General features: G+C 41.3%; 1 pseudogene and 1 gene segment (V, D, J or C); both read left to right on the top strand.

Annotated features, from left to right (window-relative positions):
- The first annotated feature begins 336 nt into the window (after positions 1-336).
- Positions 337-1,303, top strand: LOC141580141 (T cell receptor beta variable 13-like). The segment is given in 2 exon segments: positions 337-816; positions 915-1,303. Coding segments are annotated over 2 exon segments (468 nt in total).
- Positions 1,304-20,371: 19,068 nt separating this feature from the next.
- Positions 20,372-21,052, top strand: LOC141580140 (T cell receptor beta variable 11-2-like; annotated as a pseudogene).
- Positions 21,053-26,769: the final 5,717 nt, after the last annotated feature.

Below are 26,769 nucleotides of genomic sequence, written 5' to 3'. Positions count from 1 at the left end.
ACCCTGTGCAAAAGTTGAGTATGAGGCAGGTAAACCTGAAATCGGCAAGAGCTATGCTGTATTCTGGCAGATCCTGATGCCTAGTTTAGAAAGCACCCAGCCTCCCTGGTCAGGGTCCCATGGAGATTCATCGTAGTGAGCACACACTGGCCACTTGAGGGCACTGTGGATCCACTGAGTGGGCCACTGATAGCACTGTCTAGGAGACAGAGGGTTAAGGGAGACAGTCTTGGCTTTCTGCATTAAGGATATTACTAGATGAACCCAAGGTAGTGCTGGCACAGGAGGAGTTCATCATAGTTTTCTCAGATCAACCGATATGCACGTGCATTTGCCATGGCAGGAAGCCATCGACTGCAGCCTTGTGTGGCCTCTTTAGGAGCCTACATTTGATGGGGAGTGTGATGAGGTTTCAGCAAGGCAGCTTGGATAAGCCAAGCCAGGTGGAGACAAAGGAGCAGCTGCCTCAGATGAAACTCTCAAAAGCTGTGAGAATGGCTGTCTGCCCGGAAGCCTGCCCTGCCTCACTCAGCACAGCCAGCTCCCCCTGCCTGCAGGAAACTGGACAGGATGGGGGAAAACCTGAGTTAGCTGAGCAGTAGTACCAGGTGCCTATGGGAACCTACAGGGCTGATGACATCAGAACAGTGACATCACAGTAAAACCCTCCAAAAACGGTGGGGAGGAGCAAAAGTCTTGCTTTCTTACCCCAGGAGACCAGCATCCTGAGTAGGGAAATGCCTAGTCCTATCCTGCCTGACTCTGCCGGGGACACCAGGCTCCTCTGCTGTGTCATGCTTTGTCTCCTGGGAACAGGTGAGTCCTGAGCACAGGTGGGACATCCCTGCATCCACAGCATTCAATTGTTGCTGAAGTGTCAGACTCTCCTGAGCTTCTGTCTCCTTCCTCCACAGGTTCAGTGGCTGCTGGAGTCATCCAGTACCCAAGACATCTGATCAAAGAAAAGAGGAAAACAGCCACTCTGAAATGCTATCCTATCCCTGGACATAACACTGTGTACTGGTACCAGCAGGGTCCAGGTCAGGGCCTCCAGTTCCTCGTTTCATATTATGAAAAGATGCAAAGAGATAAAGGAAGCATCCCTGATCGATTCACAGCTCGACAGTTCAGTGACTATCATTCTGAACTGAACATGAGCTCCTTGGAGCTGGGAGACTCAGCGCTGTACCTCTGTGCCAGCAGCTTAGGCACAGCGCTGCATAATTACTGGCTTTCTGTACCCAAACCTTCCTGTCTCAGCTGGGGATGCAATAGGGAGAGGGAGGTAGGGGCTGCCACATAGCATTAGCCAAGCCCCAGGGATGCTTCTAGTTCTTTTCTAACATTTTTCCCTGCCCTGCCGAGCTCAGTGAGAGCTCCTGCACATGTGGGCTCCAGACACACTGGAAGTTCTCACATCTTTCTAATTCTCTGCAAGTGGCAGGAGCTCCTCCTCTGTGGAACATATGGACATATGTTTTAGTGTGTTTTCTGTTGTCATATAGAATACCTGAGACTGGATACTTTATAAAGAATCTAAATTTGTTTCTTACAGTTCTGGAGGCTGGGAAGTCCAAGGTCAGGGACCCACATCTGGTGAGGACCTTCTTGCTGGTGAGGACTCTGCAGAGTCCCTAGGTGGCACAGGGAATCCCATGTGAGGTGGCTCAGGAGAGATGGCCAAACTGGCTTTTATAACAGATCCACCATCGCAATAACTGACCCATTCCCTCCATACCCATTAACCCATGAATGGATTAATCTTCATGAGGGCAGAATCCTTAAGACCTAATCACTTCCCAAAGGTCCTATCTCTCAATGCTGCTGTATTGGGAACCAAGTTTCCAATACATAATAAATTTTTTAGGGACACAGTCAAACCATAGCAGTGCACATTGTGTTTTTATTGTTTTTCTTTTTTAAGACAGGGTCTCACTCTGTCACCCAGACTGGAGTATAGTGGTGTAATCATGGCTCACTGTAGCAGTGAACTCCTGGGTTCAAGCAATCCTCCTGCCTCAGCCACCTGAGTAGCTATGACTACAGGGACACATCACTACGAGATGATGTTTCTGGCTATTTTTTTTTTATTTTTGTAGCAATAAGATCTTGTCATGTTGTCCAGATTAGTCTCAAACTCCTCAAATGATCTTACTGAGTTTGTGTGTTTTAACGCAAAGATAGACATTAGCATATCCACTTTATAAATGAAGATTTCAGTGTACCATTTTATAGATAGGAAGCTGTAGCTCGCAAACTTCTCCAGTATTTCATATTTCTAGGGATCAAAGCCAGGATCCAAACCTATGACTGCATGTCTCCCAAATAAAACTTCTAAAACTCTATGGTATTTCCTGGGCCTTAATCAATGAGCTACAGTAGAGCAAGATTCTTCCATCTCAAGACTAGCCCAGGAGTAGAAGAGGGTCACATATCATGGAATGTGGTTACTATGGCTTATGGCCTGCCAACCTCCAGGACATACAACTTCCAGCCGGAGAAGATTCGTTCTGGACAGAATGGAGCCACAATATGTCCTAATATAGATGCATAGTGACAAAGGGCACTTCCAGTACACTAAACAGTTCAGTCAAAGAAACAACCCTCTAGGAATTTCAAGGAAAATAGCAGTTAATACAGGGAATGAGTGGGTATAAACCAATGGAAGGCTGAGAAGTGGGAGGGTCTCAGAAGGCTGGAGCTTGCCCTCAGGTCCGCCACTAGTGATCAGAAAAGCTGAAGTTGCTACTTTTGCCCAGGCCAGGGACTACAGAAAAGAGTTGAGAGTCACAGTGGTCTTGCAGTGACCAAGAGGGTGATTCACAGAAAGTATCCAGAGGTCATTGCAAATCCACCTGTCTGTTACTGTCAGACAAAAGTCTTCATTCTGCTTTCAACTTTTCCACAAGTATAGCTTATTGGAGGAAGCAAAGCTGTTTTCAGAAACTTGCTCTCAGGAGAATCTGGGAAATATATTTTCAAATCTTCTAGCTCTTACAGTAAGAGAAAGAGAGAGATTGTCAGAGGACATTTAAGGGCACTCAGTCCCAAAAGACAATTATCAACCTACACAGCACAGAAATGGAAAGCAGGAGAATACATTTTATATTTTCTGTCATCTTGTTCATGAAAATTTATTATATATAGTTTTGTAGTTTGGTTGTTGTCTACTTGTTAATTTATTCAGTAGGTATTCCTGGAATACCTATTATGTTAAAAAATTTCCTTGGAATATAGAAAATGAGATGTAATTTTTAGAATTACACATTTTGTCTTTAACAAGTTTAAAGTCTGGCAAGATAATATATCCCTAATTATTCATACATGCATTTACAATGTATGAAAATCATTTGAATCAGTCAGTTTTCTGTCAAGGAATAGGAAAAGGTTGAAAGTGAAAACCTTAAAAAGGTTGAAGTGAAAACAATTTAATCAAAGGACTATGTTCAGAGAGGTAAACAGACTTAGGAACACCAAGAACTGTTTGAGGGGCCAGGGGTTTCCAGCACATTGGGAAAGCTGTACAACTCCTGAGCCTGTGGAGAAAGAGGTGGGAGGGAAATGCTATGTTACTGCAGGTGTGTGTGAGTAATGAGAAAAGTTTCCAAAGGGAAGAACTCAGGACCAGAAGCTAGGAAGGGAAAGCCCAGATACTCTGAACTCTCCCTTCACTGCCTGTCAACATCCAGCTGGTGTCTTCCATTGGAAAGCCCAGCTGGAAGCCTGGATAGCACCCTTTGCTGAAATCAGTCTTCTAGGGCACAGCCCAGGGCAGCACAGGGCAGGGAGGCGAGAGTGGGTTGGGGGAAGCGTTGGGTGCACATGTACAACAGGCAGCACAGTAACTATCAAGTGTATGATGTGGCCATTTGCAGGTGCATGTGCAAGTACACAGTGGACAGAGACCAACTTAATTCTACCTCTTTTATGTGAACTTACAGAAAATTCCCTTGTTGATTGCTAATAATAACCAATATTGCTAATCCCATTTTCTCTGGGCCATATACAAAGTATATTAGTTCAATTAATTTCTTGAGAACTTCATAAGGGAGAACAATTTGCTCCCATATGGCAGGTAAAAAACCATTAGAGAATTTAGATGATTTACCAAAGGAGATACAGCTAGCAAATATCAGAACTTGGACACACACTTGGCCATACTGACTTTCGACCTATGGTTGAAGTTACTCTTCCCTATACATTTTGGTAGAGGAAGATACCTTCAACATGGGAAACATTGACCCAAATGTCTCTTTTAGAAACAATGTATCTGACACAAATCACATGATTAACATCTTTCATGTGGGAGGCTACATACTGAAGAGGAAGAGTCTCAGAGATGAGGAGACCTCAGTGGTTCATTTTCTGATCCCTTGGGTTGGTGACTTAAAAAACATTTGGCTAAGTTTCCTCACTTGTAAACTGAAGCCAATAATATATGTCTTGCAGAAATTTTATACTTGTAAATGAAACAGTCTAATACATAGTATAGGCTCAATACATCTTAGGTCCCTATGAATTCTCTGACAAATCTCTAGTCAAGCAGTTATTTACTTTGTGGACTCTGGTAACAAAGGCAGACATGGATTGCTTTTGTCTGATTCACCTGTGATTCAGACTCGAAGTCATCTAAAATGCAAATATAGTAGTCTGATAATTCATTGATAAAACTAACATAAACGGTGATGTCTTAAGAGAAAGTGAAAATGTTGCCCCTTATAGCATTTCCTGCTTGATACTGAGTCTGATATGCAAGAAGGTGTGATGCTCCCAGAAAGTTGTCAATTCAGAGCAACTGGCCATTACACAAGAAAGCTGATAGAAGAACGGATGGTTTACTTGGAAAAGAGACCATTATAGAGGAACCTCTAGTGCCTTCCATCACATCCTCACTGCCCACCTCTGATTTCAGCCTCACTGCAGTGGACAGTTACGTGCAAGTCTCCATTCACCTGGTACTGACAGTGCCCCTCCCCAGGTGCATGCTGGGAGTCTCCCTGCTTCCTTCCCAGGGCTCTTCTCTGATATTACCTGAGCCAACTTGGGTTGTACTCAAAGACAGCTAGAGGTCCTAATGCTCCTGGTAGAACAGAATAGGAGACAAAAGCTCCAGCCTGCCCATTCATGCAGACACTCCAGAGAGATTTCCTATGTGTTCTCAAAGGTCCTGATGGATTCCATCTCCTGTTGCTCCAGCATAAACTCAATATTGTACGTTTGCCCTGGTTTCCTCTCTCCCTGGTTTATTCTCCCAGTTCTCCTATTATTTCTAATTCCTGAGATTCTTTCCCAAATAAAATACTTTGAACAAAGTCCATGACACAGACCTTGCTTTCAGGGGCAGCTTAAACTTTGACAGTGATGGAATGGGATGACCCTTGAAGATACTTCTCTTTGAAAAAGATGATGGTTTTCTTTCATTCATTCAGAATTCTTATAATGACATATGTGAACTATCTCTTCCAAGTTCATTTTGACTCATTCTGAGTCTCCAACAGACTCACATGGGTCTCTGCTCACTTAAGGCTCTGAGCTTATTTGTAACCGAATAGACTAGGTTTATGTTTCACAGCTTCGGGGGTCTGCCTGGACTAAAAGAACCATTCATTTTTTTCTCTCTTCAGTCATTCAACAAAAATATAATGAACGTATATGCAAAGTAGATCCAAGTTTTGTGGAGCATGAGACATAAAATTTTAGGGATCAGCCGGGCGTGGTGGCTCAAGCCTGTAATCCCAGCACTTTGGGAGGCTGAGGCAGGTAGATCACGAGGTCAAGAGATTGAGACCATCCTGGTCAACGTGGTGAAACCCCGTCTCTACTAAAAATACAAAAAATTAGCTGGGCATGGTGGCGTGTGCGTGTAATCCCAGCTACTCAGGAGGCTGAGGCAGGAGAATTGCCTGAACCCAGGAGGCGGAGGTTGCGATGAGCCAAGATTGCGCGATTGCACTCCAGCCTGGGTAACAAGAGCGAAACTCTGTCTCAAAAAAAAAAAAAAAAAAAAAAATTTAGGGATCACTTTGAAAAAGAGAATACAAAATGACAATGTCTTGAAAAAATTCTGTTCAAGGCCAGGCACAGTGGCTCATGCCTGTAATCCCAGCACTTTGGGAAGCTGAGGTGGGTAGATCATTTGAGGTCAGGAGTTTGAAATCAGCCTGGCTAACACAGTGAAACCCTGTCTCTACTAAAAACATAAAAATTAAGCCGGGCGTGGTGGCATGCGCCCGTGGTCCCAGCTACTCGGGAGGCCGAGGCGGAAGAATCACTTGAACCCAGGAGGCGGAGGTTGCAGCGAGCGAGATTGCACCACTGAACTCCATCCAGCCTGGTGACAGAGCAAGACTCCGTCTCAAAAAAAAAAAAAAAAAAAATTAGCCAGGAATGGTGGTGGGTTCCTGTAATCTCAGCTACTTGGGAGGCTGAGTCAGGAGAATCATTTGAGCCCAGGAACCGGAGGTCACAGTGAGCAGAGATCACACCACTACACTCCAGCCTGGGTGACAGAGTGAGAATCTGTCTCAAAAAAAAAAAAAAAAAATGTGAAGACCTGAAATTATTCTTCATTGACTTCATGGCAAATCCACTTCTAGCTAGTTACCATGTGTAGCTACCATATAAGTACTTGGGAAACAGCAGCACAGAAAACAGACAAAGCTACAGAATAAGGTGTGTGTTTTTAACAAAAGCACATTTGTAAAACAATAATGATAAAGTAATAAAAATCTAAATAAAAGGAAAATATTTCTGGTAGATGCTTATCCCCCCAGAGAAGTTAGAGTGTTATTGAGAATGCTAACTTTATTGGCGGATCACACCTTATTTTGATAACAATTCTCAGAGTTCTAGGATTCCATGTGCCCTACCCTAAAGAATCTGAGACCTGAGATGGAAAACTCTCTTTTCCTGTCCTGACCCAACCATGGGCAATGATTTCCTTTGCTGTGGTCTTTTGGTCTCCCAGGACCAGGGGAGTTCTGGGCATAGATAGGAAAGCTCTTCCTGGGCTTCCAGAGCCCAGCCACGGCCTCTCCATGGGGGTGCTCATGGGCCTCCTCCTTGTCTCCACTTCAGATTTTGTACCCTTTCTCACTGGAGCATAAGTGTAGGAATTGCCCACCCAGGTTATGTCAAGATGTGCAGTCACAGAAAGAGAGTCTCACACTGAAATGTGACCTGTATCTGAAATAACAATAGTACCGCTATTGACTAGATGTAAGTTTTGTACCACAGCACATTTGTGGTTCAACCACTATTCTCCCATTTGTGGGTATAAGACGTTCTGCATGGACACAGGGCATTTCCCTGTGACCCTTAAGGGCACAGAACTCATGTACTTCTGGTGAAACATCTCATATATATATATCCCTAATGAGCTTCCTCTTATTTTTACACAAAAGAAAAAAAGCAGGGTGGGTTCTGCCCACATAGTGCATCAACTCACAAGCCAATCTCCTGCAGAAATATCCTCACAGGTAAACCAAGAAGTGCTGCTGTAATAGCTATTTAGGTATGACCTAACCCGGTCAGGTTGACACCTAAAATTAACCATCACAAAACCCATGGGAACACAGAGGTCTGAGCTCTGATGATGAGATTTCTATTAGGTGACGGAGACTCAGGTGGCCTCCCGTAAAACAAAGGGAGAAATCATATCTGCATTAGTCATACATACACACACACACACACACACACACACACACACACGTATGTATTCTATTGGCTCTGTTTCTCTCTGAGGAGGAGGTGGTCTAGATCCTTCCTTTTCCGGGGAAAGGGTGGATCTTAGTGTGTTCTGATAGCCATGTGTCACTACGTGCTCGTTCTTTGTATCTTCACGTCTCCTCCTGTTGCATTTTGAAGCACGTTCATAGTATGTGGTGTTACCTAATAAAGCATTCTCATAGCAAAAAAAAATGTATAAATATGTATTCTAATTATATTGGTTCTGTGTATATATATATATTTATATATCGAAATACTATAAATATATATTTATATATCTAGAAATACTATAAATATATATTTATATATAGAAATACTATAAATATATATTTTTATATATAGAAATATTATAAATGTATATATATTTTTATATAATATATAATATATATATATGAGGTCCTCTATCATCTGCCCTTATATACACATGCCCTATATCTACATCTCGATCTGTATATATATATATATATATATATATATATATATATGTATATATATATATATTTCTACTGGTTCTGTGTATATACACATATATAAATATATATATAAATATATATATACATTTAGAAAGAGAGAGAAGAGAGAGTGAGAGATAGAGAAAAGAGATGATCTATTAGGGAAATTGACTCATGATCATGAAGGCTGAAAAATCCCCCAGTATGCTAGCCATCTGCAAGCTGGAGATGCAGCAAGGCCAGTAGCATGACTCAGTGCAAGTCTGAAGACCTCAGAACCAGAGAAGCCAATGTTGTGTCTCTTAGCCTAAGACCAAAAGCCTGAAAACCCAGGAGATTGGCGGTCCAAGTCCTGGAGTCCAAAGGTAGGAGAACCTGGAGTTCCGACATCCAAGGGCAGTAGAAGGCACATGTCTCAGCTTTGAGAGAGAGAGTGCAGAGTCACCCTTCCTCTGCCTTTTTGTTTTATCTAGGCCCCAGCTGACTGGATATTGCCCGTGCACATTGGGAGTGGATCTTCCCCACACAGTTCATCAATTCACAAGCCAATCTCCTCCAGAAATACCCTCACAGACATATCAAGAAATACTGCTGTACCAGCTAGCCAGGTATGCCTTAATCTGGTTAGACTGACACCTTAAATTAATTATCACATTACTGCCAGGAACACACTGAGGTCTGAGCTCTGATAATGAGGCTCCTATGAAGTGAACTAATGTGACAGAGCACAAAACAATATACAAATTGTATTGACCCTGACCTTAAGACTTTTTGAAACATTTCTGGATGTCAGGTGGCTCTTTTAACAGAGAGTATCACGGTAGGCTGACATCCAGTTATCCAGAGTTTGAGAAAAGAGAAAATCTAGTAAAAGGCGCTTAGAGACGAATTGGAGCAGATGAGTTATAAAAGATATCAGACTGCCATGAAAATGTCCCTTAGACTACATAAATACTAGGAACAATTAAAATAGTATATACATGAAGAATTGTATCCTAAGGGGAATAAAACATGCAGAAAGAAATGCATTTTCTTTCTAAAATCTTGCAAAGAGCGTATGCACTTATATCTTTAAAAATAGCCTACAAATTCTTCCCATTCTGAGCTATTAAATTGTATATATGCTCTATAAATATTGCTATATATTCCATAAATTACATATATTCATTGTGTGTGTGTGTGTGTGTGTGTACTTGATTTATAGTTGTGGAGAATGGAAGGGGTGTGGCAGGTTAACTTTGCAGCTCAACCCTTCGACAGGGGCATTGATGTCATCGAGCCACTGAGAACCTAAGTTCTATTTCCCCCAAGGAGGGCTGAGAGACATGAGATTCTGCCCTGGAGCTGAAATGGGCACCAGGCTCTTCTTCTATGTCCCCCTTTGTCTGCTGTGGGCAGGTGAGAGCTGGTCATAGGTGGGCTTCCTTCCCTGACATTCCCAAGGCCCCAATACAAGCCTTTTTTGGGGATGACAGCATCAGGGTCTGTTGTTTTCTATTACAGGACACATGGATGGTAGAATCACCCAGAGCCCAAGACACAAGGTCACAGAGACAGGAACACCAGTGGCTCTGAGATGTCACCAGACTGAGAACCACCGTTATATGTACTGGTATCGACAAGACCTGGGGCATGGGCTCAGGCTGATTTATTATTCATACGGTGTTAAAGACATTAGCAAAGGAGAAGTCCCAGATGGCTACAATGTCTCTAGATCAAACACGGAGGATTTCCCCCTCACTCTGGAGTCCACTACCGGCTCCCAGACATCTGTGTACTTCTGTGCCAGCAGTGACTCCACAGTGCTACACAGCTGCCTCCTCTCTGCACATAAAGGGCAGTTAGAAAGGCTGAGGTTGCTCTTTGTCTGTCCCCAACCTGGGAAGTCCAACGTCCATAGGAGTCAGAGAGCCCTGGCCAGGCTGGAGGCCATAAAGCAGGGGCCTTATGACCCTCATTGCTGACATCCATTCCTACTGGAGTCTCAGACCAACTAAAGATCATCCTAACACCCTTAGCTTGCCGAGTCTCTCTTCTGTAGCTCTCTCTTTCTGCTTGCAGAAAGGAAAAGGCATCCAAGGCATCGTTAGTTGAGATTAGTGATGATTCTCTTAATCCCAAAGCCTGGACTTCTCCTCTCCCCTGTGGGCTTCAGTGACTTTTTCATCTGCCCCTTTCTCTACCCTCCACTACCCTTCCACTCATAGTCACAAACCTTCATTCCTGCCCTCTGTTCCTGGCTGCCTTTCTTCTATGGGGCAATAGCCTCATGAGGTCCTCTATCATCTGCCTTATATGTACACTATACCCACATCTCCATCATCATTTTGCACAAGTCTCCCCTGGCTCTGTCTGCTCCAGCCACACTCCTCTATGTTCAGTTATTTGCTCCTATATGTTCTGTTGTTTCCCATCCTGGGATGTGTTTTTACAGATTATTTTCTTCTGCACTGAGCATATGTTCCTCCCTCTTATTCCTGAGTGTCTACTTCATTCCTTACATAAAGTACATTTCAGGTACATTTACTCTTAACTATAAACAGAAAAAGTTAAATTTTACCAGAAGAAATTAAGGAAAATATTTTTATCCTTTGAGGGGAGACTTTTTTAGTGGAAACATAAAAGAACGCAAGCCACAAAAAATAATACTGGCCAGGCACAGTGGCTCATGCCTGTAATTCCAGCACTTTGGGAGGTCAAGAAGGTTGGATAGCTTGAGCCCACAAGTTTGACACCATCCTGGGCAACATAGCAAAACCTCATCTCTACTGAAAACACAACTGTTAGCTGGGCATGGTGGTGTGTGCCTATAATCCCAGCTACTCTGGAAGCTGAGGCCCGAGAATCACTTGTACCCCAGAGGCGGAGGTTGCAGCGAGCCCAGATGGTACCACTGCACTCCAGCCTGGGCAACAGAGTGAAATTCCATCACACACACACACACACACACACACACACACAAATACTTACATTAGTTGTTTTAGTCATGTATCAAAACACATGAAAAGCCAAGCCACAGCCTGGAAAAGGCACGAGAGATGCATACAAATGAAGAAGAATCAGCATGGCAAAGACCATTCATGCTCACCAAAGTCCCTGGCTTCCCTTCAGTTCCAGGCTTCACTTACAGTTAAAGGGTTGGGAACACATGAAGAGGTTCTGAATAACTGGGTGTGTGCAGAACGGATGTGGGCAATCCCAAGGCTGCCCTTAGAAATAACTTGTGGTGGCCAGGCATGGTGGCTCACACCTGTAATCCCAGCACTTTGAGAGGCCGAGGTGGCCACATCACGAGGTCAGGAGTTTGAGACCAGCCTGGCCAACATGGTGAAATCCCATCTCTACTAAAAATACAAAAAATTATCTGGGCATGGTGGCAGGCACCTATAATCTCAGCTACTCGGGAGGCTGAGGCAGGAGAATCACTTGAACCCAGAAGGCGGAGGTTGCAGTGAGCCAAGATCATGCCACTGTACTCCAGTCTGGGTGAAAGGGCAAGACTCCATCTTGGAAAAAAAAAAAAAAAAAAGGAAGAAGAAGAAGAAGAAGAAGAAGAAGAAGAAGAAGAAGAAGAAGAAGAAGAAGAAGAAGAAGAAGAAGAAGAAGAAGAAGAAGAAGAAGAAGAAAGAAGAAGAAGAAGAAAGAAGAAGAAGAAGAAGAAGAAGAAGAAGAAGAAGAAGAAGAAGAAGAAGAAGAAAGAAGAAGAAGAAATAACTCCTGGCACTGTGATGAGAGTCCTCAAGTAGACAGGGAAATTAGCTGCAAAGACTCATGGGATATAGTATACAGTTTTAATCATGGTTAAGATTTACTACAATGCCATAGTAAATATTCAGCAGCAGATCATATGGAGGAAACACACAGGAGGAATCCAGAGGAGTTCACACATCGGCTTCCTTATGCTCTCTTCCTCCCGGGAGGGGTCACACAGAGCTCATTTCCCACAGGAACAAAAATGCATTAACACATGTGCAATGTTTCTGCCTGTGGAGCTCATTAGAGATTCAGCACCCCAGAGGCTCTAGTGGGGGAACTTACTGCCTAGTATAAACCCAAAATCCACACCCCAAAAGGAAATCTGCGGTTCGGTTTGCAACACCAGTCTAGGCACAATGAGCTACTCCTCTCGGTTAGGAGAAACTTCATGTCAGTACAGGGCACTGCTCACCAGCCAGCTTCCCAGATGTCAGCCAGATGTCAATCTTGCAAGTGGGACTTTCTAAGCACCACAGTCTCAAACCTGCTGCTGACTCTTTATCTGCTGTACAGATACCCTTCAACTCTTTTGCCATGGCCTTATAAACTTGGGAGCTACACAATACAGATTGCCTAATGATAATATGGAAGCAGCCTGGCTCACTGGGTCATAATTTGATGAACAACCACGGAAGAAAGCTACTTATGCCATGCTGGGCTTTGTGGACATGGGAAGTAAGACTTCAGAGAATTAAGCCAATGAGATTTTAGGATTTATTTTTATTTTGTTTTCTGTAGCATAGTTGTTCTAGTCTAATAGAGTTAGTATCTAAAATGAGTCAAGTATTCTCACAACTTAATAAGAAAAAGACAACCCAATAAAATGGCAATACTTAGCCTAAACAGGCATTTCACAGAAAAGTAAACATAAATTACTACTAACATAAAAATAGGTTCTCGGCTGGGTGCAGCGGTTCAAGCCTGTAATCCCAGCACTTTGGGAGGCCTAGGCAGGTGGATCACTTGAGGTCAGGGATTGAGACAAGCCTGGCCAATATGGTGAAACCCTGTCTCTATAAACAAGTTTTAAAAAATTAGCCAGGCACGGTGGTACGTGCCTGTGGTCCCAGCAGCTACTCGGGAGGCTGAGGCACAAGAATCGCTTGAACCTGGGAATCAGAGTATTCCAATCTAAAACGGTGACTTATGACTGCAAACTTAACCAGACTGCAAAGTTTTCAAAGAAGTGGTAGTCCCAAATATGAGAAAAGATATGGACTAGTGGAACTGTATTATACTACAAAAGAATATTATAACTGGTATGGTTTGGCTCTGCGTCACCATCCTCATCTCAAATACTGTAATCCCCGCATGTCAAGGGAGGGATCTGGAGGGAGGTAATGGTATCATGGGGGCGGTTTCCTCTATACTGTTCTCCTGATAGTGAGTGAATTCTCACAGTACTTGATGGTTTAAAAGTGACAATTTTCCCTTCTCTTTCCCTGTCCTGCTACCATGTAAGCTGTGACTTACTTCTCTTCTCCTTCTGCCATGATTGTTAAGTTTCCTAAGGCCTTCCCAGCCATGTGGAACTGTGAGTCAATTAAACCTCTTTCCTTTATAATTACCCAGTTCTGGGTATCTCTTCATAGCTATAGTGAAAACAGACTAATACAACAACTGTATCAGAAAACCCTTTCTGAGATATATTGTGATGAGCAACATTTTGAAATAGATTATCAATATAGTTGACCCTCTGTATCAGCTGATTTGGACCCCAAAGATGTGAAAGGTTGACTGTAAGGAAGGTGGACACCCTGGGATTAGGGTATCAACAGGGTTTCCTGGAATCAGGCCCCTCAGGCTACTAAGAGTATATTTAAATTACTTGAGTTCCTTTCACTGCCTTTAGGTTCCATCTTGGAGAATTGAGTTGTCGATATTTATTTTAACCATTTTGGAGGTTTTAACTGACATTTTAAAATTAACATTTAAAAACTGTGGTTACACACATATATATAACCACAGTTATACGTTTATATATTACATATAGTATATATAACCAGTGTTATATTTATAGAAAATACATATTATATATTATTACAGTTTTTAAATGTTAATCTTAAAGGTTTTATATGTACATAAAATTTTTCACTTTAACAATTTTTAAATGTACAATTAAGTGGAATTAAGTACACTCACAATGCTGTGGAACCATCACTGCTGTTTCCAAATGTTTTTCATGATCTCTAAGAGGAACTTGACACCCATCAAGCAGTAACTCCATATTTCTCCTGCTTCTCAGCCTCTGGTAACGTCTAACCTACCCTTTGTTTATACAAATTTCCTAATTCTAGATAGTTAATATATGGGAAATCATAAAATATATTTCCCTAGGCTGGGCGCAGTGGTTCACACCTGTAATCCTAGCACTTTGGGAGAATGAGACAGATGGTTTGCCTGAGCTCAGGAATTTGAGACCAGCCTGGGCAAAATAGTGAAATCCCGTCTCTACTAAAATACAAAAAAATTAGCTGGGCATGGCAGTGTGTGCCTGTAGTCCCAGCTACTTGGGAAGCTGAGGCCGGAAAATTGCTTGAACCTGGGAGGCAGAGGTTGTAGTGAGCTGAGATCACACTACTGCACTCCAGCCTGGGTGACAGAGTGAGACTTCATCTAAAAAATATATATGGCATTTCCCTTTGTGTCTGTCTTCTTTCATTTAGCCTAATGCTTTCAAGATTCATCCATATTGTAGCATGTGTCAGAATTTTACTCCTTTATATAGCTGAATAACACTTCATTGTGTGTATAGACCACATTTTATTTATCTGATCATCAGCCGATGGACATGTGGGTTGTTTCCACCTTTTGACTATTAGAAATAATCTTGCAATAAACACTGGGCTACAAGTATCTGTCTGATTTCCTGCTTTCAATTATTCTGGGTGTATACCTGGGGGTGGAATTGCTGAGTCATGTGGGAATTCTATATTTAACACTTTGAGCAACTGCCAAACAGTGTTTTGCAGCAGCTGCAGTATTTTATATTCCCACAGCAATATCAAAGCCTTACAGTTTCTTCACAGCCTTGCCAACACTTAATTTCTGTTTTGTTCTTCTTTTTAAAAATTATTATAGCCATCCTGGTAAATGTGAAGCGATACCTCATTGTGGTTTTGATTTACATGTTTCTAATGACTAATGATGTTAAGCATCTCTTTTTGACCTTTTACTTTTTATTATGTATACTTTAGGTATATAGCATGATGAGATACATACCTATAGGAAAATGGTTACTATAGTGAAACAAATTAATATAGCCATCACCTCACATAGTTACCCATTTACACCCTGTGGCAATAGCAGATACAATCCACTCCTTTAGAAAAAAATCTGAACACATTATTATTAACCGCAGTCCTCATGTTATACCTTAGACCTTTAGACTTCTTCATCCTGCCTATCTGCTATCTTGTATCATTCAGCCTAAATGTCCCCATTTCCTATTCCCTCCCCATGCCATCTTCCCAGTAACCACTATTTCATTCTTTCTGTAAATTTGACTTTTTACAAATTATAAAAATATCATACACTATTTCTCTGTGTCTGCCTTATTTTACTTAGCATAATGTCCTCCAGGCTCATCTATGTTGTGGCAAATGGCAAGGTCTCATTATTTTTTAGGACCAAATAATATTCCATTGCATAGGTATGCCACAGTTTCTTCATCCATTTGTCTGTCAGTAGACACTTAGGTTGTTTCCACGTCTTGGCTATTGTAAACAATGCTGCAATGAACATGAGAGTGCAGACATCTCCAAGAGATAGGGATTTCCTTTTCTTTGTGTATATACCAAGAGATTGCTGGGTCATATGATAATTCTACTTTTAATTTCTTTAGGAACATCTATGCTGATTTTCTTAATGATTGCATCCATCTGCTTTTCCACCAATGGTGTACAAAAGTTTCTTTTTCTCCATACTTTTGAAACTTATCTTTTTAATAATAGCTATCTTAATTGATGTGAGGTGCAATCTCATAGCAGTTTTGATTTTCACTTTTCTAACAGTTAGAGCATGTTGAGCATGTTGGTGATTTTTTATGTCTCTTTGGTAGAAATGTCTGTTTAGGCCCTTTGCTCAGTTTAAACAGGGTTATATGTTCTCTTGCCAAGGAGTTATATGGGGTCTTTATATGTTTGGCATATTAATATCTTATCTGATATGGTTTGCAAAGATTTTTCCAAATCCATGGGTTGCATTTTCATTTTGTTGATGGTTTTATTTACCTGCAGAAATTTTTAGGTTTGATGTAGTCTCATTTATTTTTGCTTTTGTAGCCTGAACTTTTTTTATGATACCAAAGAAATCATTGCCAAGGCCAATGTCAAAGAGCTTTTCCAACATGTTGTGTGTAATAAACTGAACTTAGAAGACCAAAACATTAGACACTAAGCATCTTTTCATATATTATTGATCATTTGTATATTTTCTTTTGAGGTAATAGCTTTTCTTTTCTGATTGTTTTCTAGTTTCTCTTTGTCTTTAGATTTTAGTAGTTTTACTATTATAAAGCTAAATGAGGTTGAGGTTTAACTTTACTTAGGAGATTTGTTACTGTTAGTATTTTTAGTGCATATTTCTGAAACAGTTTTAATATACTGTAAAACAGAGAATAGGTAAATGTATTGACATTGCTGGGAGACAGTTCTTAGAAAGGGAAGAGAGATACAAGTAAGAGATAGGAAAAGATGAAGAAAGAATCTCTGGTGTTGATTTGAATTGGAGGTATCATTATGAGGTTATTATTTAAAAAATATGAACTTTCTAACTTGAACCATACAATATGTAAGAAGCAATATAAAGCTGATGGACAATAACTTTATTTCTTTGCAGTTGTGTTTCCAGTAGTAATAGGCAGAATTATTGCATGGTATTTAATTTTTAAATGCTTCTAAAAGAAACAACAGAAACAGCTTCTTCTAGATCTAGAGCCTTTTGGCAGAAATCAAGGAAGTTTCAGGACCCAGAAAAAATAACAAAAAATCCATAGAACCAGTTTCATGGGACTCCCACTAGCCAAACACAAGTATCTAAACATTAAAGAATAAGGATACTAAATTATAACAAATTTTTAAAATCTGTAAGGCTATAACAACAATAAAAAGATGTAAGAATCTCTTCATTACAGAATAAGGCTAGTTAGTAAATTTAATTAGAAAATTATTGTAACCATTAATGTAGTTATAGACAGAGACCATCAGTTGATGCCAAAAGCAACATGTGAAAGGTTATCGGAGACCAAGATATCTATACGGTGTCAAAGTATCACTCCACTAATTGCTCATTAACTATAAAAGATAAATGATACCTTCACAATGGAGAGATCTGATGTCTATGATGTCAAATTTAGTATTCAAAACTGTGTAAAGATAACATAGTATGTTCTTGTAGTTGGTCAGATGCAATGAGAAACACACATCAACTTTGGCATGATAGTTGCCAAAATATTTAACCTCTGATAATGTGGAGATCCTGATGGTGGGTCATTTTACCAGTCAGCTGATATGAACTCTTACAAAAATCAAAGCCATGAAAATTGTAAAATATAAGTGGGCCAAAGAGATGTCTAGTTTAAAAGTAGCTAAAAAGACCTGATAACCAAAATAAATGCATAATCTTTGATAATGTCCTGTAGGAAAAAAATCAAAACCAAAGGACACATTGGTACAACTGGAGAAAGGTGAACGTGAAGTATAGATGAGAAAATAATGTTATATGAATGTTAAGTTTTTGAGTGTAATAAAGACATTTGTGGTTACCTAAGATAATGGCCTCTTTTTAGGGAAACACTCGGAATTATTAAGAATGAAGTGTTTTATTTCAGAAATTGAGGGTAAAATCCACAAAAAGAGATAAAGCAAATGTGAAAATATATTAATAATTGAAATATATTTTAATATTCTGTTTGTTGCATGATTTAGCTCTTACAAAGGTGTCAGTTTTTAAAATACAATTAGAAGAAAATCTTAAGATCTCAAACTGTTGGCATGATTTCAGTTTGGTGGTGGGTATTTATTATATTCATGTTCGATATCTGAAATATTCTATAATTACCATAAAATGAACATACAAGATATAGTTTCTTTTAGTCCTATCATGTACTTTTTCCATAAGGACAGGCTATGATGTTTTTAAAAGTTCCCCCAAAAGAGAATTTATAGTCTGAGGACAAAAAGCTTGATATCTCTGAGATGAGCACAAAACTTAGCTAACAATGCATATCAAGAAGCCATTTAGTAAATACACAAGACTGTTTTAATTGAAACAGGAGATTCTGAGTTCTCTGCAGGTTGGTCAAGGATGCACAGATGTTGGGGAGCTGATGAATGTACGCAGAGGAGGGATAGTGCTTGTCCTAAGTGGTGGTTGGATAATATGTGTTTGTGTAACAGGAGGGGTCTCTAGCAGGACAGAAGGATCAGATGGAGCTGGAAGAAATTCCCTTCAGTTCCCCAAAAACACTGTCTGATAGTAGCCCTATTCTAATTTGATAGTTTAGAAATCCCATCACCCTCCCTGAGCCATGGATGGAGAATGTAAGCACAGTGACTCTGAACCATTGACCATCAGGAGGCACTGTGGTTTGATGGGGTCAAAATGTTTTTGAAACAGATTCAAGTGTTGCCTGAAAAGTTAAATTTAAAGGAAAAGTGTGGCTTCATCCTGGCATTCAGTATCTAGTTTTCAGGTGTTTTGAATCGTCAGTAGAAACTCTTCTCTCTTCACTGATGCCAGTGAGTTCCATTCAGTAGTGAAATCTGAACTGTAGAACATTACTGAGTGAAGAACCTTCTGAACCTACTTGAGGGGTAGGTGGAGAAGAGCCAGGAGCCAACCTGAATGTGCATAGACCCATGAAGAGAGAGAACAGCTGTCTCCTTGGGAGAACATCAGAGAAACCTTAGCAATGTGCCTCTACACTACACCTAACCCATTCTAGTGTGTCCTGGATAATGGACAGGAAGATGTATGGGAATGCAGGATAGGGGAGTGGACAACTGCAGATGTTTCCAGATAGGCTTATCTCAAATTGCAGTGACTCTGCAAATATTCTTAACAAGAACCAGATTTCCCAGAACTCTGGTATTTCCTTCCCTAAGCAATGAGATGCCCCTTTGGGCCCTGACACAATCATGGTTGTTACTTGTTTGTTTGTTTTTCTACTCAGGAAGCAGGGGATGCCTGAGAACATATGGGGAATGTCTTTCCTAGAATTAAGATGCCCCAATTTCAAGTATATCATATGCAGCCTGATAAGTCCTGTCTACAGCCCCCAAGCCTCCACCCTCTCAATGCTGTTGTCATCCAGGGCCTTAACCCCTGGTCACAAGGATGAAAGAGGTAGTGACACTGTGATGTGAAGACACTTTCCATCATGAAATTATTAATTGGTGCCAACATAAGGTGAACTCTGACTAGCAGCTTTTCTACTGCAATGATAGACAATTCATATGAAAAAGAGATGGTAATTCTGATAGTTCTGAAAATTTGACAACCACAGATCTTCACCTGATAACCTTGACATGTGTCCATTCCCTAGGTTTTAGGAACTTGGATTTCTCTAGGCTGAATTGCAGTATTCCTCTTCTCTGAACACATGTGTCCTTAGTTAGTTCATTCATGTTGACTCTCAGGGCTTCTCCAATCCCTCAAGCCTTCCCACTCTACTACCCAGACAATGAGAAGTGTGTCACAACTAATGTAGCACAATTTTTAAAATAATTGTTGGATACTAACACTGCAGTTCAATTGTAAGATATGATAGAGGGGTAAGTGTTTAAGATTCCAGAAGCTCTGTTCAATTTTGCATTTACTGTTAGATATTCACACTCAGGTTTTCAGGAATTAGAGTGTTCTTCACTCATTTTTGTTAAGATATCAGAACTTACTTTCAATATATTGGTGACCAGGAACTACAGGCAGAACCCTGGTGGAAGGCTTGATACATAATGCATAATGAAGATTGATAACAGCAAAAAGGGAACTGGTCATTGACCTTCAGATAAAATGAATCCTCCCCACTTTGTGTTCAGAGAATTATTTTACCCCTTTAGTTTAGAGTGTGTCGGCTAGTTAAATGCACTTCTATGATAAAGCTGGGTCAATTACCCTAGAGGACTGGGAGCATAGAGCATAGAGGACATAGAGCATAGACCTGATAGAAAAGAAATACTCAAAGAGAAAGATAAATCAAGGTCACTAATATTTATTTCGAGTTTCCTTTGAGGCTTCTGAGTAGAAATGTCCAGCAGAGGGTAGGCCTAGAGATGTAGTGAGAGCCCTAATCCCCCAAGCCCTGAATATGTGAGTGAGGACACTTGTTTGAATTATGCAGTCTGTGAATATGGTAAAGCACCTTCATGCTCTGTTTTAACTTATAATAATTGATTTCTAAGAACGTAGGCATTTGTGGAGGCAATGATGTCACTATGGGAACTGCCATGAGAGAACAAGGACATCCCTTCTCCTCTGCTCCTGCTCACAGTGACCCTGATTGGGCAAAGCTCCCATCCTGCCCTGACCCTGCCATGGGCCCCAGCCTCCTCTGCTGGGCGGCCCTCTGTCTCCTGGGAGAAGGTGAGTCCTAGGAACACCATGGCACATTAGATATCTCAGTGATTATTTCAACTATTTCCTTCTTTCTATTTTCAAATTCTGTCTTTTTCCTTCACAGAACTCACAGAAGCTGGAGTTGCCCAATCCCCAGATATAAGATCACAGAGAAAAGGCAGGCTGTGGCTTTTTAGTGTGATCCTGTATCTGGCCATCCTGGCCTTCACTGGTACCAGCAGATCCTGGGACAGGACCCAAAGCTTCTGATTCAATATCACAATGAGGATGTAGTAGATGACTCACAGTTGCCTAAGGATCGATTTTCTGCAGAGAGGCTCAAAGGAGTAGAATCTCCTCTCAAGATCCAGCCTGCAGAGCTTGGGGACTCAGCTGTGTATCTCTGTGCCAGCAGCTTAGCCACAGCATTGCAGAGATACGACCCTCCTGTGCAGAAAACTGCAGGGTTCCTCTTCTCTATCAGCTCACAGCAGCCTTTCCTTATTCCTTATCCTCCCAGGGAAGAAGTGAATTTTCAGATACAGTTAGGATTCATATAATGGGAGAAAATGAACTATTTCTTAAAACATGAGGACTATAATTGTGGTTTTATGTCTCAGGGATTTGAAACACTTTTCAGGGACAAGTCAAGAAATCTAAAGTGACTCATCAGAGACTTAGTCCTCAGGGTAGTGATGGTTTCTTTCTCATAAAAGTATGTGCCCATGAAACACGTGCAGTAAACTTAATATACAGTTAGTGCTGACACCAAGTGACGGACAGCAGGCTCCCCCTCTGTAGTTGTCAGCGTGTGAATGACTTGGTTGTTATCCTTGGTGACAACCTGGCTCTCTAGCAAGTCTCAACACACAATATGTGTTTGAAAATCTTTTCCCTTCTGTTTTATTTTGGTAAAGTATGGTAATAATAATGTTGTTAATGATAGTGATTAAAATTTCAGCTATGTTATTCAGCCCTTTGTCAAGTTCAGAGAAATGCACATGAATGGATACCTTGGCACCCAGTCCCAAATATTAGCTCCAAGTGAATTCTACTTCTCTGGAACTCTCTAACTCTTCTATGTAATCATCCCAGCCCAAGAGTATATCTAGACCTGGCCCAGTCAATTCAGTCTGTTGAGGACATTTCTACTTGTCTGCTTTTATATTAAAAGCTCCTTGGTGCATTGAAATATTCCTTGTGAGAACTTCGCAAGCAATCAGTTGCCCTGATCAATTGCCCCCTCCGATAATACACTCTGTGTGTCTAGCTCCATATTCACTACTCTACTTCTGCCAAAATGCTCTAATATTAGAAATCTTTCTGAAGTGTTGGTTAGAATTACTTAAAAAGCAGCTTGCTGAATATTGCCTGAAAGCATTGTCACCGGCCATTAGCCCCTCCTGACTTCCTCCCTCTCCTTATCTAACCTAATACCTGACGGCAGTCAGACTTTATGCTCATTTGCTCATTGCACACCTCCCTCTTTCCTTTCCTTCTCTGATAAAAACCTCACCAATGGGATGGATGAAAACCACCACTCTCTGTCTCCTTGTCAAAATTTCTATTTTTTTCTTTTTCCAATCTGCTATGTTACTTACAATTATGAACTCCCTCATAACATTTTCTGAGCTCACTTGTTATCATTTGAACATGGGACACACAGTTGTTTCAGGGTCTGATCATTTTCACCTCTGAGATCTTCGTGGGCTGTTTTTGTTGATTTTCTTTTTGTGCTGCCTCTCAGTCAGGGTGCTTGATTTTTCATGGCGTTTGTATTTCTTCTGATGAACCTAATAACGTTTGACACTGTGCCAAACACTATGGTTGTAGAAATAATTTTGGGTGTAGGATGGACCATATTTTTCTCCAGAGATAATTTTTCTGTGCTTCTGAAAGTGCCTGTAGGTATAATCAGGCTCCCTGAATCACAATTTAAGGCTTGAGGTGTCCTGGAACACCTGGAGAACAGGTTTGTCTCTGGCTCACTGTTACTATTGGAATTCAGCAATGACACGTTCCATATGTTCTGGCCTTTGCCTTTACCCCGATGGCCTGTGAGTCAGCCTCCTGAGTGCTGAGTCAGGATCCGCAAATGCCCTCCACTGCAGAAGGACTACCATGCTCACCTCGCAGGACTCTTGCCCTCCCCATCATTCCAGCCAAGTTATTTCTTATTATTTCTTTAGGACTTTAATTAACTGAAGTTTTTAATGTTGTTTTTGATATTTTTTCCAACTACATAGATAACAACAGAGTAAGTGCCATTATCCTTAATTATTGGGATTAAGGTGAAAATAACTTTACTTGGAATTTTAATTTTCCTTTAATTGTAATGTTAGATTCTTAGTCTGTGATTTGTCTGATATTTAACTTAAATGGTATAGGGATGTTAAACGCTGATTTCAATCAAATACTTATTTTTAAAAAACTTAAAGGACATTCATAATCAAATTGGGACATACCTTTGTTTGGGGCATGTAATTAATAGAGTATTCTTATGTCGTTATTTATTTCTATCACATAACCTCTGTGTTGCATGGGACCATATGGCAAGATGGAAAACAGAATACAGAGATTAGGTCAGATTAGGCTTCAAATTAATTTAATTGCTTCACTGTGGGGGTGCATTTGTGCTGTTTTATGAAAATTCCAGAGGGGCAGTGATCAAAATTTCAGGGAGTAACTGTCATGTGGCTATTGTTTTACCCCATTTAAAGCCAATTTCCTGGGACAACAGTTTGTTCCACATACCTCATTTTGGGGGGCTCCCCTAAAGTAGTAATCCTGATTTAATCTTCCTATTCCTTACCAAATCTTGTCTATGGGAAGGGAAATCAGTTATGGTATCTGCTCTCTTCATTTTAGTTTAGTCTCTCTTTATATTCCTGTTTTTCTCCTGGTTCCCTAGAGAAAAGCTAGATTCCTTGGTGCTTTTTCAACCTGAGCTAAGATCAGTGGGGAACTTTCTCTTCCACACAGGGTTGGCCGGCAGTTTGGAGGGGATAGAGAATGGGTTAAATTCGGATTCAGCATCTGTTTCACACTGAGACCTGCTGCTTATCAGTGTTAAAACCGACATTATGTCTCCACCCTTCTGACTTCATCATCAATGTCTCAGGTGTTTCTGTCCTACCCCATAACACCAATATTATTTGTTGGCCTTCTAACGCCAACGCATCATAATGTCCTGTAACCCCTGTACTCAGTGAAACAAAGCTCAAGTCCCTGTGTCCTGGCAAAAGAAAGGACATTGGTGATGTTCTGGCCTCCTGGCCCCTAGGAGGCACTGTGGCATCATCGTCATCCAAAGTCTATAGGGAAGAGCTGAGACTGCCCCCTGGAAGAAGATGGTTAAGGATAACCCTGAGGTTGGACCTAGATTCAGGAAGTTGGTATCCAGATGTCTTGAATGATGACTGAATGAATAACAGAATTAGTAACCAACCCTTTCTGGACCCAAACCAGCCCAGGCCAATCCTACCTTCTCTGTTGAATGTAGAGAGTAGAACTGCAAGAAATGGAGGTGCTAGCCTGGACCACATCAGAAGGTCCCTGTCCCCAGGGAGCTGACGATCACAGTGACGCCACCAGCATATCCACTTAAGAGGCATAGTCCAGTGTGACCCCTGGAAGAAGAAGAGTCCTGGGTAGACATAAGATGTTTTTGTCTAGGCTTCCCTTGGCCTGATTTTAAATTCCTTCCATGTGATCATGCACCTGTCCCTACCTGTATTTTGTATCTGGCTTCTGCCTCTCATCCGTCAGTCCCATGGCTACTATAAGGTACTCAATTTTTATTGACACAAATTACCACTAACTTGGTGGCTTACAACAACCAAAACTTATTATCTTACAGTTCTGGAGGTCAGAAGTCCAAAACCCAGTAAAAATCAAAATCAACACTTTGGGAAAGCTGCATTGCTTCTCAAGACTCTAGGAGAGAACTGTTTTTCTCTCCTTTACAGCTTCTTGGGCAGGCTTCTAGGTAAGGCACGTTCTGGAGAAGGTACTATGAACTGATAATATTAAAACCAATCTACATGGAGCCTCTGCAAGTGTACATCTGTATCTCAGTTGAGTTCAGTTCTGCCTGATTCATCTCCCAGAGATACAGCCTTCTCTTAAAGAACTTGGGGGTGGTGGCCCATTCAGTGATGTCACTGACAGATGCATCCCGTGGGGATAAAATGTCACAAAATTCGCTTCTTTGCTCATGCTCACAGAGGCCCTGGTCTAGAATGTTCCACACCTGCTCTCACTCTGCCATGGGCTCCTGGACCCTCTGCTGTGTGTCCCTTTGTATCCTAGTAGCAAGTGAGTCCTCAGAATATTTACCGTCATCATGCTGGGCTTCTGTAGGGATGATGCTGGACATTTTCTTTATTCTGGCCCCCAACTCTGTCTTCTTTTATAGAGCACACAGATGCTGGAGTGATCCAGTCACCCCAGCACAAGATGACAGAGATGGGACAAGAAGTGACTCTGAGATGTGAACCAATTTCAGGTCACACCCAGCTTTTCTGGTACAGACAGACCGTGATGCGGGGACTGGAGTTGCTAACTTACTTTAACAACGAGAATCTGATAGATGATTCAGGGATGCCCAAGGATCGATTCTCAGCTCAGATGCCTAATGCATCATTCTCCACTCTGAAAATCCAGCCCTCAGAACCCGGGGACTCAGCTGTGTACTTCTGTGCCAGCAGTTTAACCACAGCGCTGCAGAATCGCCCCTTTCCTGTGCAGAAACCCTGCCATTGCCCCTTCCCCTTCTAGGTCCCAGGAGTCCTGAGCAAAGTCTTTCCTGTTCCTCCTTCCCCATGAGAAAAATGTGGTTTTGGGGCGCGACAAGACAAAATGAGAAGGTATCAACATAAGAAACCTTATGTAGGAAATAGATTTTGAGGACTCCTCAAAAATTATTCCTGCTCAAAACGCACAGGAGTAAGATAAACCTTGGCTACTCATACTGTAGATTTCCCTGCCTTCCTGCATTTGCCATCCCATGGGAATGGTGGGCGCTCCCGAGAAAGGAGCTGCCCTTTCTCAACTTTGCCCTTGCCCTCAACTTTTCTCATCTGGCCTTCCAGTGTCTGCTGCTGTGTCTGCTGGTGTGTTCCTCTGCAATCTCGATGTCCAGCCTCTTGTGTCTGATTCTGCTTAAGGTCTCCCATTTATATGGGCACAGGATGGAGGGTGTGGTGGACCAAAAGGCAACTTTTTGAGTGCAAAACCAGAAATACCTGTCCTCATTTAGGTCCATGGGCACAGGCCAGCAGGTGGAGCCCTCACCAGGGACACTGCCCTTTTCCACCCAGCACTTCCCTTCCCCCCTCCTGTATCAAATGTTTTTAATTTGAATGAGGGAAATCCTCTCTTGGAAGATTTCAAGTGGTGAGGAATGTAAATTTGAGTAGAAGCACAACATAGCTTAACTATTCTGAATTTCCTGACCTTCAAAATTATGGGAAAAAAATAGTTTGATTTCTGTAATCTTCATGGTTGTTTTTTTCCAAAATGTGTATCTACTTTATACCACAGTGAAAACAGAGTAAACAGAACCATTTGCTGCCTCATAGAGAAGGAAAGCATTTAATAGTGTCTTGAGTGATTAGAAGGACTGAACAATATGAAGAAAGTGGTAGAAATAACAGGAGCAAATATATGAACAGGCATTAAATTGTGTAAGACTATTTTGTAAGGGTATGAAGTATATTTGATATAGTAACATTTATATTATTCAGTCGTCAAAAATAGGATAAGATATGGTCGAAATGTTTACAAATTCAAATGCCCTTCCGAAGTAAATTTTTCATCTGGTGAGCAATGGAGAATTGTTAAATGTATGAAAATTGAAAAGTTGCTTTAGGAAAACTGTTGTGTCACTGTTAGAATAATTACAGCTTCTTTCCGGCCTAACTGCGATACTTTGGAGAAGGATATTCCAGGCAAAGGGAACAGCTTGGTCAAAGGTTCTAAGGCAGGAGTGTGCCTTGTGTATTTGAGGAATGGCCAGAAGGCCAGTGTGGTTGTAAAAAATAAGCAAGGAAAAGAGGAACAGAGAGGAGGCAATGAATATAACAGGGAGGGGGATCACCTAGGACCTTGTAGGCCCATTTAGGCTGTAGGCTGTTCTCTGAGTGAAGTGGGAAGTTGCTGTATAGTTTAGCATAAGACTGACAACATCTAACCTAAAGAATCACTCTGACTTCTGTGTAGAGAGTAGACCCTGCTTTGGTGGCTACAATGAGGGACGGCAAGCTTAGAAGTAGAG

The sequence above is a fragment of the Saimiri boliviensis genome, chromosome 10 (assembly GCF_048565385.1).
Source record: "Saimiri boliviensis isolate mSaiBol1 chromosome 10, mSaiBol1.pri, whole genome shotgun sequence".
In the NCBI taxonomy this organism is placed as follows: domain Eukaryota; kingdom Metazoa; phylum Chordata; class Mammalia; order Primates; family Cebidae; genus Saimiri; species Saimiri boliviensis.
The sequence above is the reverse complement of the archived record's forward strand: the minus strand, read 5'-3'. Positions and strand labels throughout refer to the sequence as shown.